At 36.7% G+C, this 17,756-nt stretch overlaps 1 protein-coding gene across 1 annotated transcript in view; it reads right to left on the reverse strand.

Moving 5' to 3' along the window:
• The window catches only part of POLA1 (DNA polymerase alpha 1, catalytic subunit), a 203,213-nt gene that overhangs the window by 109,896 nt on the left and 75,561 nt on the right, over positions 1-17,756 (reverse strand). The window contains exons 30-34 of the mRNA XM_035542243.2: positions 17,419-17,551; positions 15,081-15,212; positions 11,379-11,553; positions 3,888-4,069; positions 1,969-2,100 (exon numbers count right to left, since the gene is read on the reverse strand). Of these exons, the coding sequence (XP_035398136.1) occupies positions 1,969-2,100; positions 3,888-4,069; positions 11,379-11,553; positions 15,081-15,212; positions 17,419-17,551 (754 nt within the window). The remainder of the gene's footprint in view (positions 1-1,968; positions 2,101-3,887; positions 4,070-11,378; positions 11,554-15,080; positions 15,213-17,418; positions 17,552-17,756) is intronic.

Here is a 17,756-nt window from a genome sequence, read left to right on the forward strand (position 1 = left end):
CAACAGGAGACATAAGTGTCTCAAAGCTTCCTCAAACGTTTCATTCAGATGGTACTTTGTCACACTACTTCTGTGTGTGTCTTTATAGTTTATAGGATTATATACATTAGTGCAAACACCCATTTGACAAGTTTCAACTCCAGCTGTTACACAGTCACTACAAGTACTTGATGAAAGGAATACACTAAAACTCAGAGCACCTGCTTTTCTAAGAGCTAACAGGACAAAAAGTTTTCTTGACCAACTCAGTGGAAAGTCTTTTTTTTTTTTAAAATGAGAATTGTGCAACTTCAAAATTACATCTCACACTAAAATAATCTCACCTTTTCAAATCCTGAATGTATTCCACAGTTAAAAAGTAATTTTAAGCTTTATTATTATAGTTAGCTAGGTTAAAAGCAATTTCTCAGCACTGAAAACATAACCAAATTTATAAAGCCTTCACTTACAAGGACAATTAAATTCCTTTTGGAAGACACTTCATTATCCTATATGCTATGTAATAAGATACATAATAGATTTTAATAGGACAAATCACAATATTCAAACATTTCAGAATTTGGTTCATAGCTCGGTCTTGCATAGAAAAAAAATCTAGAGAATGGAGTAAAATATTATGCCACTTTTCATTCTTATCAGAAACAATAGTTTTTCCTGTCCTTAAACGTATCTTCCTTCATTAATCAAGTTTACTATTGCGCATATTATGCACATTGTATCTAGCACTTTATATGCCAAAGATTATTTAGTACTTAGCATTGTGTATTATGATAACATAAATATATTAAGTCTAAAAAAGTTAATCAGAAGCAATAAAAAAGCAGTCTGTGTAAATGCATTACCTTGACGTATTATACAATAACACACTTTATAATATAATGCATATAGTAGTATCATTTGAATAAAAATTCCGCAGCCAGGTGGACCTTGCAATAAAGTAACTTGAGATTTGGCATTTGAGTAACTTGTCCAAGTCATCTACCTTTACCTTCAACGCAAAGGAAGGATCAATCCTACCTTGTGAAATACTGCCTGAATTTAAATAGACTATGTTTTGTGCTCCTTTTGATGATAAGACCTTCATTCAAAGACATTTATACATTCTGAATTTATCATGTCCAGAAAACAGATTAGAAAACATTTACATACAATGGAACAGGAACTAATATAGAAGAAAGAATAAAAAGCATGCTTAGTGTTAAACCATAATTGAACCTGAAAACTATTATGCTAATTTTCAGCATTGTAAGTGCCATCTGCAAAAATTTTTGTAATACCTGAGAAAACAAATCACAAATATCACAAATTAGGTTAGCCTTTCATTAACAGGCCAAATTTTCAAAAACAAACTTTGATATACTCAAAACTTATGAGCATCCAAAAGTTAGGAGTTCCTCCAAAAATGACATCTGACCTGAGAGCTGTGAAAAAAAGCCCTACATTAGACAACCAAATAATAAAGACAGCTAGCAGGAGGAGAAATTCTATGAAAATTTGACCAAACTGTTAGCTGCCAAGTCAACATATTACAGATGCAAAAAATGTATTAATATAATTTAAAAATCTATTTTTTTTCTAACCTGTAACCATTTTGGTCAGTGTGAAAATGGGAATTCCAAATATTACAATGTTATTTTTTTTCCACAATGCCATACAATGCTAACCATCTGAAAATATGGAAAACAGAGCTAGTACACCTGTAGTAAAGCTGACAAATACAGTTACAAAAAACATATACAACTGACTATCTTGACATGAGACTGAGCTATCTGGAAAACAAAACAACACAACATTCTAAATTAGTATTTTAAGAATCACTAATTGATAGTTTCATTTTCATAAAGTTGGGGTTTGCTATTGCATGCTACTATTTTGTACAATACAAAAAAGGATAATATGACATTCACTAAATTCAGGGACAACTTAGAAAACTAATTTGATAGGGCAGAATATTTTCTGAATACTTACATTGTAGTATTTTCGGAGGTAGCGTCTAATATCCAACAGTAATTTGTTGTTCATTTGAACCACATGGTTGAAAGGAGACTCTTCACATTCACTCTTACTGCACCTTTCCAAGCTGGGTTCAATAAATCGCCCCTGAAAACAGAAGTGTAAAACAACATATATCATGACAGCAGATTATGGCAGCATATAAAGTTATTACAGGAGTTTAGACATAAAACTTTCCCTAAGAAAAAGAACAGTCTTAAAGTTTTTTTCAAATAATTTTTTTTTCACGTATATCTCTAATATCTAGGCCTTCTTCCTTTCCATCATAGTTGGCCACGCCCATACACAGTTGGTCCTCTGATAGGACCAACAGTTTTCCAATTTTCTTCTTAATGAAAGGTCTTTTGGAGATTATGCTTCCTCTACTACTAAATTAACCACTCCACAAATTATGTTGAGGAAAAAAAACCACAAACATAGTCTGTGAACAAATCACACTTCCTCCAACAACACAGTGTTTCTGTTTTACCAAGGACAACAAGGTTCTGCCCCAACCTACTGTTCAGATCACTGAAATCCATCTTAGGGACACCAATTACAAGATTACTAACAGTGCTGAAGAGACAAACCTTGTGAAACAAGAACGAGGTGACCATCTTTTATTTTCCCCGAAGTGCAAAGAACACCTTTTACAGTTTTACAGAATCTCATTTGCTTTATTTTTGAAAGCTTTTGAATGCCTGACATGAAAATTTCAGAACCTGGAAGCAATGTATGAACTGCTGAAATTGAATTTGGTTGAATTCTCATTAAAATAACAACAACCTGTGAGGTTGGGTGGTTGTAAAACTTTAACAAAGTTCTCTTTCCAGTTAAGGCTTAACAATTGTGCTTTTCTGAACCATCTTGGCTAAACCCCCACTCACAACACTAAATAATTCCACTAAATAATTGTGTGGGGATTTTTTTTTGTTCTTTTGTTGTTTGTTTTTAATGTGTTTTTTGATTTTTTTTTTTAAACAGTTTGACTTCTACTTCTCTTTAGTTGCCCATCTGCAAGTTGTCAAGCCTATGTGCAATTAACTATTTTATTTACAGCTGTAATGAACAAAAGTCAAGGATTTACAAAGCATTGCTCGATTTGCGTGCTTTTTCGTCTTACTTGCTTCCAGAGACCACTTTATTTTGATTCAGAAATATTCAAAACATCTGCTGTTTGTCCAAATTAACTTAAAATAATTACTTTTAATTTAGATAAAAGATTTATTTGCTTTCATTTTCAAGGTTTTCACTACTCTGAAGTTTGCTAATTTGCCAATGACTAATACACGCATAATATCGCTGCAGAGTTAAACACTTGGCCCTATTTCAAGTTGTGATCCAAGGTCCCAGATACATTTTTTGGCAGAACTTCTCAACAAGAATGCACCCCTATGACTTTTTATGTTCAATATACAAAGACAGAAGGAAAGATAACAGAAAAACCTTACTGGCAAGAAAGGAAGTGGAATGTAAGAAGATAAACACAAATTTCAAAAACACTTTGTTCCAATTAACATGATTTAGGTTAAGAAATTACCATTGCTACACGAAAGTTTCATTAAATAGAGAACTGGAAGTTACTCAGGTGTTAAGATAAGGCTGCCTTAAAAAGTTACAGTTCACAATCATTCATGAATGTGGGCAAACAGATTAATGAAGCCAGCTTATCTCACATGTTCTCCTAGACTACACTGTTCCTGGCTGAGATGCAAAAATGGGAAAAATATTTCTGCGCTGTCCTATCAGCATATTTCTGTTCCAAAGCTATAAACAGCAGTACTTAAACAACACGGTATCTTCTCCTACATCATATGAATCCTATCTGAAAAGCCCATTCCTCTACAACTATTTTACTCCCTTGCCAATGAAGAGAAATAAAACAGAAAACTAACCGAGCAGTCAAATACATTGTCATAAATATTCTCTGTTCCACATTTGAGGCAGCAAAACCTGAATCTTTCACAGTCTCTATATTTCTCCTCATCAGTGAGCTGAGCTGGGCCACCAACCAAGGCATCATTCTCCTCATCTTTATGGTAATGGTGATGGACTCTGAATTGGGAGGGATCCAGTCCTATTAATAAGAAACAAAAATTTCAAAAGACTAAGAGGTCAACCATACTAGTAGGCTCATTTTTCATATGCTTGGTGAAGCAGATTCAAAAGAAATTTACAAAATGTAAATTCAGAAGCTGAAAATCTGTCCTTAGCAAAAAATCCTCTATAAATATAAATACATTTTACAATTTTTAACCACAAAACATGAAGAAATCTTCTTACTTATCTTCTTACGCAAGATTGCTTTATAAATAAAACAAGCACGTTGCATTATCATGGGAGTATGCAACAGAACATTTTGTTTCTGAGGAAACCACTCCTAACGGATGGCTTTATTGTTATTTTCTTCTTAAGTTACGTTGAAAATATTTCAATAAAAATGTGCATCGTTATTAAGAAACAGTCTTTAAATCGAAATGGCACCATTAGAACTGAAAACAGAGAATAAAAACCCCATTAAAGAGACGCGGGTGCACTGCTATTACCAACTCCTTCAACTCTGTAGACAACTGCCAACTCTGATTTCAATGCAGTGGTCGATTTCATTTTGGCTCAGTGGTTAACAGCATGTAGGTTTCAATCTAATGTAGTGGTTAAAATTCAGCAGCAGCATTTAAAACGGCAGCACTGGAGACAAAATGCTTTATTTCTGATTGCCAGAACTTAAGATTTTAAACAAATAAATACACAAAAGAGATCCTAAAAATACTGATTCAACCACAAATAAGTAAATAAGCAAGCAAGCACAAAGTTCACTGCCCTAGGAATAAAACTGCCAAAGTAAACTTAATAAAAATCCTCATTTTTTGTCATCCTTTGTCATGTTCAACCTTTTAGAAGTCCATTTATTCCACCCATAGCTTTTTCTGTTGTTGCTGCTGTTCTTTATCTCTAGCAAATAAAACAAGCTAGAAAAAAATCATTCTCTGAGAGTGTAAAAGAAAATGCTTAGAAAACTATGGCTTACTTTAGTAATAAGAAAAGATCGAAGAGAAGTCTTTTAAAAATGTTTTTAAGAAGGACTAATTAAGCCAAGTAAAATATTACCTTGTATCTTTCCATATCGTGTGTACAATTCAGTAACAAATGTAATAATTATCATTGAAAAAAGCACAAAAGATTACAAATTAGGAAGTGAAACTAGATTTTACTTTTTTACTACAGTACAGGAAGACTTATAAGAAAACATTTGGGAACAATATTCAGTTACTCTAGATAAATATTACTGCACACATATAACAGTTGTCTTACACAGGCAGATGCAGATTGTCTTTATATAAAAGGTTTGATATCTGTGACTATTATCACTATTCTGAGCTTCTACTTTACAACTGTAAGACAAATTCAAGGACAAGCAAATTCCAATGAGAAAAAAAGCTTAATTGGTTCTTGATAAAGCAGAGTTTTCACTAAGATTTAATCTTCCTAATTTCAGTTTTATCAAAAGAAACAAATGGCAGTGCGTAAGGATAACAACTTATCTCAAAGAGGTTCTTAAACTTTTAACACAGTTCTCTGCTATTCATTAAGAGAAGAAGGAAAGAAATAAAAAAAACATTGCTAATATCATATTTTACACCTTAACACACATGGCACCCCCCAAAGAAAATTAGGGTTGGATATTTTTTTTTTTTTTTAAAGTTTCCTATTTTTGAAAAAAAAAACATCGGCAATATATGTGCTGTTTTAGAAAACAAGGAGAATGTTCTGCAACAAACATGCAGTAGATAAAAGTTTTAGAAAGGGGACAAGTTTAGCATTAAGATTTTGCAAAACAGAAAAGATCAAAAATCAACTGAAGCATGGAGTAGGTTGAATCTAAGATAGTAATGGTGACTACAAATAAAAATGCACAGGTTATTGTGAGCTCAGGACTGTAATGAAAAAAGATCATTGCAACTTTCTGATACAGATGCTATTAACGTTCAGCTAGAAATCTATCTTTGGTAGTTTCCCCAAAAGCAGTAGCAGAGCAAAATAGTGCACTAAATAAGAGAGATTTTCCTCTTCAGTCAACTGCACTTTTCTAATATTCAGTCAAAAATGGTAAGAGCCAATAAGCACACAGGCGTTTGGTAATAATCTAAAAAGGAAAAAAAATATATTCATTGAAGAATTTGAACCACACCTATCTCTGAACTTTCTTAGCTGTTTTGGCTGGAGAGCAAAACAGAAAAAAAATATTGTGATGATCCCAGCATACATTTAATTTTTAGTGTGTAAACAGCCCCAGTGAAATCAAAGGGTCTGCAAATCAGGCTTTTAAACCCCATGCCTACATCAATTATCTGGTGGAATTGGGACCTATTTTTTTCTATTATCTCCTTTCAGGAATGGTTAGTTGGTTCGATTAATGCATTTCAGCACACCAACTTGTCTCCTCTGGGACCAGGTCACACTGGACATATTACAATATTTGGTAAGCAAAACAGGGAATATCTATAATAAATGGCATTTTTTAAAATTATTATTATTATTTTAAATAGTTAGAATGAGAAGGCCCAGTGAACTTCCCTAAACTCCTCTCATCTTCTATGAGATCAAGAAAAATCAAAAGGAGTTTGTCTTACTCTGAGAATCAAATCTATCTAAACATACCTATGCCCCAGGTAAGCTTTCCAGTCTGTCAAAAAATGCAAAGTTGCACGTATGACAAAGGAAAGGCGTGTAATGCTAAAACTCACAGATCAACATGGAGTGACAAAAGTAAATAATAAAGGAAAGTTCCACAACTTGTTCCTGAATTACGGAACGGAATTGTTAAAACATTTTTGGCAAGTGAAAAGGTCACTGAGGAAACTGAAACGCCAAGTATATTTTACTCAGCACAATATTTTAAAAACAAAAATTTCTGCAGATCATTTTCCAGATTTTCCACAGGCTATTATTGCAATTTCCTGCTCTCTCCCAAGCGAACAGAAGCGACAAAAGCGAAAGGCACCGGAGCCGCCAAGTTTCAGCTTTCAAGGAAACGTTTGGGAAGACGTTATCACGTTCTTCCGCGGATTTTTTCGTTTGTGGGACCAAGCCCGGGGTGTTTCCGTCTGTTCGGTGTGTGTTACCCCCCACACGCTGTACTCCAGGGGCCGGTCAGCGGCGGCCGGCAGGCCCCGGCCCCCCGAGCGGCGGGCGGCGCACAGAGGGCTGGTGCTGCCACCTAGAGCCCCGGCCGCGCACTTATGGCGCCCCGAGCAGGGCCGGGCCCGACGGCTGCGGGTGACGGCCAGGCGACCGGGAGGTTTTCACGTCAAAAAAGCAGGCGTCGGGTTTTTCGCTGCTTCTCGTGAGAGAGAGGCTCGTGCCGGGCAGGGGCAGCCCGCTTCCCGAAGAGGATTTGTCCCAAGGCTGGCTCCTGTTGCAGTGATTGTGGGGACGGCTCAGCCTCGGCAGTAACCCCTGAGCGTGCGGGCACCCATGCAAACGCAGAGCCAGGCTCCTGCTGCCATTTCAGGCAGAGGTGAGCCCAGGCCAGGCCAGTAGTTTGTTTTACTGAGAAATACGAGCAATGAAACCCAAGCAGTATACAGAGGACAGACCCTGCGTGTGCGCCCCTCTCCATGGTGAGGCCCTTCTCCTCTCCCCTCCTCTCCTGGAGTGCCCGCCTCACGTCTCTGCCCTGACCACGGCCATTAGGGGACTGGGGCACCTCTGCTCCGCGAACTACACGTACGACACACTTCAGCAAGCCTGAGTTTCTAAGTATGGCTAAAGCATTGCAAAGAAAAGAAAGAAGCCAAGCCACAAACAACAAAATTCATCAGCTCTGGAGCTTTTTACTCTATTGTCATCGGTTTTTGCTGTTACTTTAACCTTCATTCCCACCCTTCTGCTCTCACCTCACCGCCTAATGTGAGAAAACCAAGGAAAAATAGGGAAGCTTCACCAATTCTTGCTTGCCACACGGTGAGCACAACCGGTCCTGTCAGGAGGGGCACTCTGGGTACTGCTAACCATGACTGACACCTACTAAATGACTCCCTAGGAGAGGGGGGGGGGGAAAAAGTCATACCTTTAAGGCGGGGGGGATCTTACAAGGTGGAGTTAACATGCAGACACTGGGAGGAAGGAGGAACTGGTGCTGGGAGGTACTCATGATGCCAAGCCTCAGCAGGACCCAAGAATGACTTCCCCAAAATCAGATAACCTACCTAAGAAATACCCCAATGTCAAACACCTTACAGAGCACCGATGTGCACTTCTGTTTGTAAAGCAGCAGCAGCACGTCTCTTTCAGATAACCATGACATAGTCTAGGACTGACTCTTCTTCCGTAATGTTTAGATGCTTTTGATGACAGAGAAACAATACAGGATTTTTCTTTGACACCAGGAGTAGTATCTACATAACAACAAAGTTTATTTTAAACTTGTTAAGAGAAGTGTTCTGCCAATCAAGTTCTTTTTGATTAAAAACTATGGTCACCTTCAAAATGATCTAAGCCAGGTCTCCAAGCACTGAAGAAGATCAGATTTATTGACTGAAATCATCAGATTGCACATTTTACTTAGTTTCAGAAACCCTGACAACCCTCACCTTGTCATTGCATTTCCCTGAGAACTTTAAGAAAAAGAGGGAATGCAGGAGTATGCTCAGGAGGTTCTCATTTTTAGAAACAATGAATTTCCATCTCTTAAGGCTAGGCAGACCTCCTACAATGTCCGAAAACAAAAGGCAATTTTCAGCTTGATTCCATAGTGAATAAATGTGATATTTAAAGAGTTCTCTGCAATTTTTAGGTGTGGTTATTTGCTTTTGTTCTTCAGTGTCTAAAATAGCTTAGTTAAAATAACTTACTTTGAGCACAGACAGAACAAAGAACTTTTCATCATTTTGCTATGAGCCAAGCCTCCCTAAGCAGAGCTCGATTTTATCTACTTGGACTAACACGGTGATATGCCAATTAAATATTCACGTTATAAGGAGATCCTGTTAAATATGAAGCCAAGACCTTTTTGCTACAACCATTCTCCCTATACAGACCCTTCCACAATGTAACAGGATAAATCAGATCAGACAGAGAAGGATACACAATGAGAATGCATACAAGTTTCAGCCCACAGATATAACACCTAGGTATCCCTCCAGAACAGTAGCTTTCTTCTTCAAAATAGAAAAATATGCTCTTTTGCAAAAAGATAGGGAAAACAACAAGAATTTGGCTGTGTAACATAATGAATACACTATACAAAAAAGCCCAACTTAACAAAGAACAATAACACATTTGCTACTAAGCTGGTCTCTAATATCTTGTACACTTGAAATCATTTTCATTTTCTTTGAAACGAACACACGACTATCCTTACAGTACTGTTTAAAAAAGCTCTAAGATAACTTCAACCTGCAACGATTTATGTACAACTCTGATTAAGTGCTGTATATAAACACATAAGTAGAAGGATAGTTTTGAAAAAGACTCGACTTTAATCCCAAACTCAATTTAAGCATTGCCAAGAAAACAAAGATGAAGATGATACTGGTAATAAATATTATCATATATAATTATGACACCATAATTATATGATAACATATAGAGATAATATTATATTTCCATATATTATCTTTTTATTATTATTCTTTTATTATTGCTTTTTATCTCCATCTTGATGCTATCAAGTGGCATACAGCTCTTAAAACCTGGGCACTTAATTTAGGTGCCTGAAGGGAGATAGTCTTATAAATCTAACTTGTTGTGAATAAAGAAAAATTGAATTTGAGCCTAACTTTACAGGACCAACAACCTTTGCTCCACAAATACTAAGCCTTTTTTTTTTTAACCTAAACAAAGTGCAAGAGCTTGCCTCGTATTTTAAAATTTTAAACCGAAGTAAAATCCTTTTCAGTTTGGCCACATAGTCCACTCTGACATCAAGGGAAAGTTGTATACCGAGGCCCTACCACATAAACAGCATGATTTGTGTGTGTAAAGTAGGACTGACACCTCCTCAAAGGATCAGAGCTGTTGGGGATACACTGCAACACCCAGTGCCTCCAAGATGCACTCCTGCAGCCAAACAACCACGTCTGTGCTCATCGTGCTCACATTCCCAAAGTTGTTTGTTTGATTTTACAGACAACTTAGAAATGGAGACGGAAAAAGCTGCACATTATACAGATTGCCCTGGGATATTAAGACCTTTTAGGATGAAACTACAGAGGTGCCTTGTCCCAGGTGAACAGTCCTGACAACGCATTGCAGGCTGGTTTTAAGTGGCCAGTTCTTGGACCTTGGCCATCTCCTGAATACATGACACTGAGGGCCAACTCTTCTTTGGTTCACAACTTCAGAATGCTTGAAGCCATCTCTGCAGGTCTGAACTTCCTACAGACATGGTATCAAATAGGAGATGATTACACTCTAAGATTCTCTAAGAATTCTCTAAGAAAGTTTTCTTGTGATAGAGGACAGTCATGTCAAGAACTCATCAACCAGCTTTTTCCACATCCTAGAGTTAAGAGTTTCAAAAACCAAGCTAGGTGTGGGCTATACAGATCACAACATTCCTGTTTATCTAGGAGACCATGACTGTTGGTGAATCATTTTTAGGGAGGAAACAATACAGAAAAGGTTACACACAAATCATTGTATTTTCAGAGAAAGATGCTTGAATGAACGGTTAAATTTTTCAACACCCATACTTCCTTCTACAGATGGAGAAGGCAATCAGAATTGGGCAGAAAAATATCTAATTACTTTAACATCCTCTTAAAACGAAAACCAGCTGTAACAAGGGCAATTCCCCGTTGCTCATTGGAATAAAAACTCGTGATTCTGTGGGTCACTAGCATTACGCACATTTTCTTAGCACTTTTTTTGGCTGCTTGCCTGTCCCATATGGAGAAATGAAGACTGTTAGTAAGGTTTTGTGTTTCTGTTACCCAGTAGGTCAGTTCTAGCAAAAAAAAATTCTACACTTACAGGATACAAAAAAAAGTATCCTTTCATTATAATTACAACTGGTTTCTCTAGAGAGTGCTAGAGAGCGCATACTCCAGAACTACTTCCGTAGCTTAGGAAAATCTCAGAGACGTGCAATAGTACTGTCACCAAACACCATCAGTACTGTCACATGAACAAGAGATTTTTGCAACTCTGAACAGGATTATGAGATCAAGTTCATGTTAATGAGCACCTCCCGAAAAATGTTATTCTGCAGTAGTCGTACAGGTCATACTTACAATCCAAACTGCTTTCTATAGACTACCTAACACATGCTATCATTCACTGTACAAAGACTGATTTTTCAGAAGCATTTGTTATGAAACATCTATTTAAACTTCTCACTTTGTCTTGTAATTCTTTAAATAAGCTGAATTTAGAATACTTACCTAACCACGTTGCAATAAGAACAGAGTCAATTCCCTCTATAGGCTCACATATTCTAGCAACTACTGGATGTATTTGCTGTGACAAGTAGTATTGAGTATCAACAGTAAGATTGTCTTGCTTTTGCAACTGTTCTGGAGCATATGCTCGCTGGCTGGCACTGAGATTTGATCCATCCTAAGACAGGAGACAGAAATAAAAAGGTATGAAAAAAGTAACATCCACATTCAGTCCATACAACGGATTATGCTTCAAATATTATTATTTTAATACAAAATTGTTACACAATCACTCTTTTGGTTGATTTATTATGCATCCAAAACAAATCCAACAGTAGTAAAAAAAAATACACTGCTGATGCTGGCATCAACTAGCAAGTTCAAGAATGTAAATCCAGCTTGTATTATTGCAGCCTACACGTGCAAATCAGTAAGAGTAGACAGAGTAAACAGTCCCATCTGTCAATTCTGAAATGCACAATGAAAACACATTGTAACCATCAGCCCAGTTAAAAATATGCAGAGGGCATGCATTTTGGATTCACTTTGTACTAAACTAGCATTATCATTTTGCACAACAAGCAAATTCCAAGTCCTGGATATTGAAACTATATCTCTTTTGCTATGAAATTTATATGCTTTGATTCTATAAAGAAACAAATAGAATGAATGGTCAGAGAATAGACCAGCATTTATTGGCATGAAAATAAATGACAGAGGCAATAGCATCCAACTGAAAGAGTAAAAAATACTGAAAGAAACACATGGCAACACCTCAAGCCAAAAGAGGAAGGCCACTCAGAGGCTTAGAGCATACATTAAATTCTTCTCCAAGTCAAAACAGAAAGACGAGGAAAAAATAAATTTGGGAAAGTAATTAAATTGTAAACAGTGTTCACAGAGGAATTAAGTATCAACTCTAAAAAGATTGTACTCTTAAGTAGAATGCAACTTATTACCAGTCCACAACTACACTAGGAAATGATATTTTTAATGTGCGTCAAAATCCTACAGCAGAACTTACAGTAGGATTTTAACAAGTATTCAGGAATAGAAGTAAACCTTGGAGGGGTGGGGGAAGGAGACCAGAATGTATTTTTTTGCTAAGTATACAGTCCTCTTGCCTTTTTTTTTTTTTTTTTTTTTACAGCCAAATAAAACTTAGCATTAACATGACACCTTCCTCTTGCAGATAAGGCAAGATACCGGCTTCTATAGGGTCAGCAACCATGGACTGAAAATCCATCACTAAAAAAGACAGACTGCAAACCATTGGTCCCTCCTACTCCTTTCAGACAACTCGTATTCAGAACAAAATTAATTTAGGACTATTCAGCGCATCCAGCTGCTTTGCTAAAATAATTGTAATGCAATTCCTTCAGCTCTTCTTTCAACAAGTACATTCTTCTCTTGCATTGTGTCATTGCTCAGCCGTACCCGTGGCCCAGCTCTCATAAGTCTTGGCAGCTTCTTCATACCAGGATAAGAACTCTCAATTAAGTAAAAAACAATATGTTTCAGTTTTTAACGATAAAGGAGATGAAATAGGGATCCACTGTAGCATTCACAAGCCCGTCAGTTTTGCATAAGAGATCCCTTGGCTCATTTAATCCAACTCAGCTTTTATTTTTTTAGTCCAATCCAAACTAGAGTATGTATTTGTAAAAAAAAAAAAAAAATGATATCCAAGTCACTCATGCCAGTACCTAGCTACTAAGAGGTCCATGTTTCATAACATGTTTAAACATTTAAAAGACAATGATATCAAGCTGATATCAAGCATTCAAAAATCAAGCAGTGGAGTTTTTAGAAAATCCACGACCCTGGAGCATCTCTCTGCTGTGTAACAGCAGGTAACGTCGTGACATACATTCCACACGTGTCACCTACACGTTTAATGTTTCTTCGGCACGCACAGCAGACAGTGCTGCCTAAGGAAGAAGGCTAATTGCTTCCAGTCTTCAGCAGCAGAACTTCGCCTGCCTCCTTTTAAATGGGCACAGACACAGCGAAGTATTTTCAGGCCAGGTTACTTCAGAAGGAAGCACTAATAAATATTAAGCAGATGGTCAAACACATGGTATGATGACTAAGAACAGTGTACTGGTATTAAATGAAACTAAAAGGCTTACTGAATTTTATTGTAACAACTGTATTTCCCAGGAGAAGCAGAATTTACCAGCAGTCAGAGAAGATGACAAGGAAAGAAAGCTGACTCACTCAAGCTTCATTTAGTAGAAAGCAACCTCAAGTAATTCCACAACGCTTCCCTACAGAACTTCATCAGGTGAACTTACCAGCAGAGGGAAAGAAACTATGCCTGTTTTATGAGCTGAAAAACACTGATGACAATAAAGAACTTCTGAATAAAAAGCAAATCCAAAACGTTCTCCAACTAGTTCTACAGGACTCTGAGCAAGCTTCCATCAACAGAGGGCAGAAACTTTCTTATGAGTTTTATGCCCGTGGAGGTTATGTTTTTCTCGAGTTCATGCTCAAGATCAGAGTAACAAGAACGCTGTGGAGAAACGGCTGGAATGGCACAGTGAAGTCAACGATAATGAGAGGGGAATGGGTTAAAAGCTTCTGTGCTTCACATAGAAAGGCAGGGTGCCGTAATCCCTTCCCACTTGCATGTGGAAAGGAGCGCGGCACATTCCTCCCACTGAACCGCACACCCAAACACACTTATGCCATGTTTGTAAGGGCATTTTTGAACACCTTCCAGCAGCTTAGCTTCAGAGCAAAGGAATGTGACTAAATGTCAGACTTGGACTCTTTGAAGAGTCACAGTATGTGCGATGCAGTATATACATATATTTAGGGAGTTTCTTGTAGTATTTTGGGGATTGGAAGGAGCTGGTGATTCAATTCTGTTCTGATCCAATTTCCAACATCTTCACAGAAGAAAAAAAAGCTAAGGTTATCATGCTGAATCAGCAAAATGAATGACTAGTATGGGGTTGTACACAAAAATAATTCCCAGATGTATAAACAGAATAATTTAATGAAATTTGTAAAGCGGTATTAAATGTATATTTGACACTGATACGCTATCACATTTAGATAGTACATCTCCCCGCCCCAAAAGAAAGCCCCACAAAAATTGTCAACAGCCCAGAAAAAAGGAAAATATGTCTTAGTGCAAAACAGTTCAAAAAAAAAAAAAAGCAACCACTTCACTGTTCTGGCTGTCACTAAGATGATGTCATCTTAGGAAGTTGTAAAAGCATTCACAAGATAAACACCTGAAAACAGAAGGCTCCTCAAATTCCCCAGTCTAACCAACAGTCATTGAATCTGGCACCACATCTATGAACTGAAAAAGACACAGGCTGAGACTGGAATGACAATATTTATCTGCCACCACCAAAAAGCATTCCAAAAATGACAGCTTCTTCGCCACCAGAACTTTTGTCTCCTTAAAACAAAGGTTGGATGCATTCCTTAAAATTAATTTATTAATATTAATAACAAAAAATTAATTTGGGGAAATTTTATAAGCCACTATATGGAAATCGCCAGATGAACTGAACTGATCACAAGATTTTTTTCTGACCTTATGAAACCAAATTTATTATAGAAAACTGTTTTAAACTAAAACAATCTCACTACAAACATCAAAATATTTTTCCAGGAGTTGGTTTTCCTTGTCATCTCTCAAAACAATATCTAGCATTCAGCTATAAATAAAGACATTTTTACCTGACAAATGATATATGACACTGTATCTCCCGCCTTCACCTTTCGGCCTCCTTGAGAGTTTATCCACATGGCAACATGCACATGTGGTAAGCTTTTTTTGTCAGGATAATCCTGGGGATCTTTTGTCAAGGCCTAAAAGATCAAAGGAGAAAACAGAGACATAACTGTGAGAAAACTATTTTACTTCAGTGACAGACAACTCAGAACTTTAAGAGACAAGACTACATGGTAGCTATCTTCATCTACCTACTATTCACTTGTACATTAGCAACATGAAAAAAAAGATATAATAGAGATATAACGCAATCATTTTCAATTTGAAATAATTGAAGTTTAAAACATTACACAAAATAGAAAAACAGAGCCAGAAATTTCCCCCTTAGCCCTGCAGTAGTTCAAGTCATAAAGCAGATCTGATTATCAAGCAGCTAAGTGTGTTTTAACAAGCTCTGTATCAAAAGACTGCATTTAAACATTTCCATGCATCTCATACTACTGAGATTTAACTCAGTAAACTGTATATAAAACTGTATTGCTATATTTAAATATTTACCATTATCCCAATTCTTAAACACGACTTACACATTTGACTAAATAGGGAAATACATAGATTATCTCCAAAGTAGTAAAACAGGAAAATTCTGCATTTACAGTGAAAACTATTCCATAGGTATTATTGGGACACTAAGTACTGTGACAATATTTGCAGTAAGAACAGTGTGTAAGAAATGGATGACAACATTTTTACGTAAACCATAAAAACCACTGTTTTCTGTAACAGTCAGATGACAACCTGAACACATTTCTTAACTGATTTATTAACACAGTCTTACAAAACAGGTGACCAGCTGGCAAAAGAAAGACACTTTGGGTGAAGTAAGTTCGGGATATCTGTTTCACCAGAACCATGAGAGGAGCATATAATATACAATTTATTAATCAAACACCCCTGGCAAGCAGGAGAATTTTGAAGACCAAAATGTAAGTTTCATTGAGGATTCATAAAAATAAACGAAGAAATAACACTTTTTGCTAAAAATCCTGTAGATAAAGCAGAGTACTTTGCTTCTTGCTCTAGTAAAGTCTTGAATGAGATCTCTAAGTGAATATTAGTTAGCTTCCTTCTATGGAGCTTTAAGGGGAAACAAACTGACAACACTATGCTTTTATATGGGTTTTCTAGAAAAGAACCAAGTGTTCTGTTTTATTTTCATCGTTTTCTTCAGTTTAAGTATTTTCAACCAGAAATACAAAATAACAATTTGGGAGAAAACTTCTGAAAGCACAAGCTTTCCTGTAATTCTCAAAGTCCAGAACCAGCGGACAGGAGAGCAGGATGGGACAAGACACAAAATTATTATTCTGAGAAAGCAAGACCAGCTTACAGCTCAACAGGGTGTTTTTACCTATACTGTAGGATCTCTGCAGTATGTGCTATGCTATTTGGTATCTCACAAAACAGGATACCAGTCCTAGGAAATTTCAGAACAGAAATTATTCTGTAATTCTGTTCTCTCATTGGGAGTATGTAGTCAAGCTTATGCATAAAACAATAAACACTGAGCTGACAGCCAAGACGAAACATCAGTGAAAAAGAGCAGTATAAATGCAATAAAAATAAATAAAAGTACTGTTTAAAATAGAGAGGGTTTCTAAATATATACAAAAAAACACACAACAAGCAGCTAAGGAGAATGAACACAAAGGAAAAAACAAAAATTGTCAGACAGCAGCAGACTTCAGATTGCTTGAAAAGATGCCCCCCAGAGGAAACAACAATTAATATGCATGCACAAGTTTTTATTCTGTGGTAACGTTTAATTTGTTATACAAGAGGTCCATGTAGTAACCATGTACTAAAAGAAGTCTATGCCCTTTGCGCATACAGGCAGGTTGGAAAAGAGCTCTAACACCAAGTCCAACCGTCAACTTAGCACTGCAAAGCCTACCACTAAACCATGTCTTTAAGCACCACATCTACACATCCTTTAAATACCTCCAGGGATAGTGAATCATCTACTTCCCTGGGAAGCCTGTTCCAATGCTTCACAACTCTTTCAGCGAAGAATTTTTTCCTAATATCTAACCTAAACCTCCCATGGCACAACTTGAGGCCATTTCCTCTTGTCCTGTCAAGTCTCATGATCATATCCTTCAGTCTAATGAGCTCAATGGATGAAAACGAAAAACATTCCCATCAGAATTATTTGTGAAAATCCAAATAGTTAACACTTCTGTTATTTCACAGCATCATAAGGATTAAAAAGATCTTTATCAGGAGTCAGTATCAAGAACAGTAAAGCTTCCTGAGACACAAAAGAGCTGAAACTTCATTTACCTTGTTTATTTCATACTGATTTACTGGGATCCGGCCATTCATCACATTTTCTCCAATTTCTATAAGCCGCCTTTGAATGTTTTCCACAATTATGTCTCGGGGCTGATCAGAAAGAATCTGACCAATTATGTAGCTGCAAAAACAGTTCAGAAATAAAGAGAAGTTTAAAACATGCAAAGCCGTTGCAGCACATTCCTCCCTTCCCATGGGTTACCTCTACAAGTTAAGGAAACTGAGGATGAAGTCTGATCCAAAATTTATAGAAATTTGCCTGGATATATATTTTCTGTTGTGTTTTATTTTATTTATTCATTTATTTTACTAAGCAAATTACTGTA

This window comes from Cygnus atratus, chromosome 1 (assembly GCF_013377495.2).
Source record: "Cygnus atratus isolate AKBS03 ecotype Queensland, Australia chromosome 1, CAtr_DNAZoo_HiC_assembly, whole genome shotgun sequence".
In the NCBI taxonomy this organism is placed as follows: domain Eukaryota; kingdom Metazoa; phylum Chordata; class Aves; order Anseriformes; family Anatidae; genus Cygnus; species Cygnus atratus.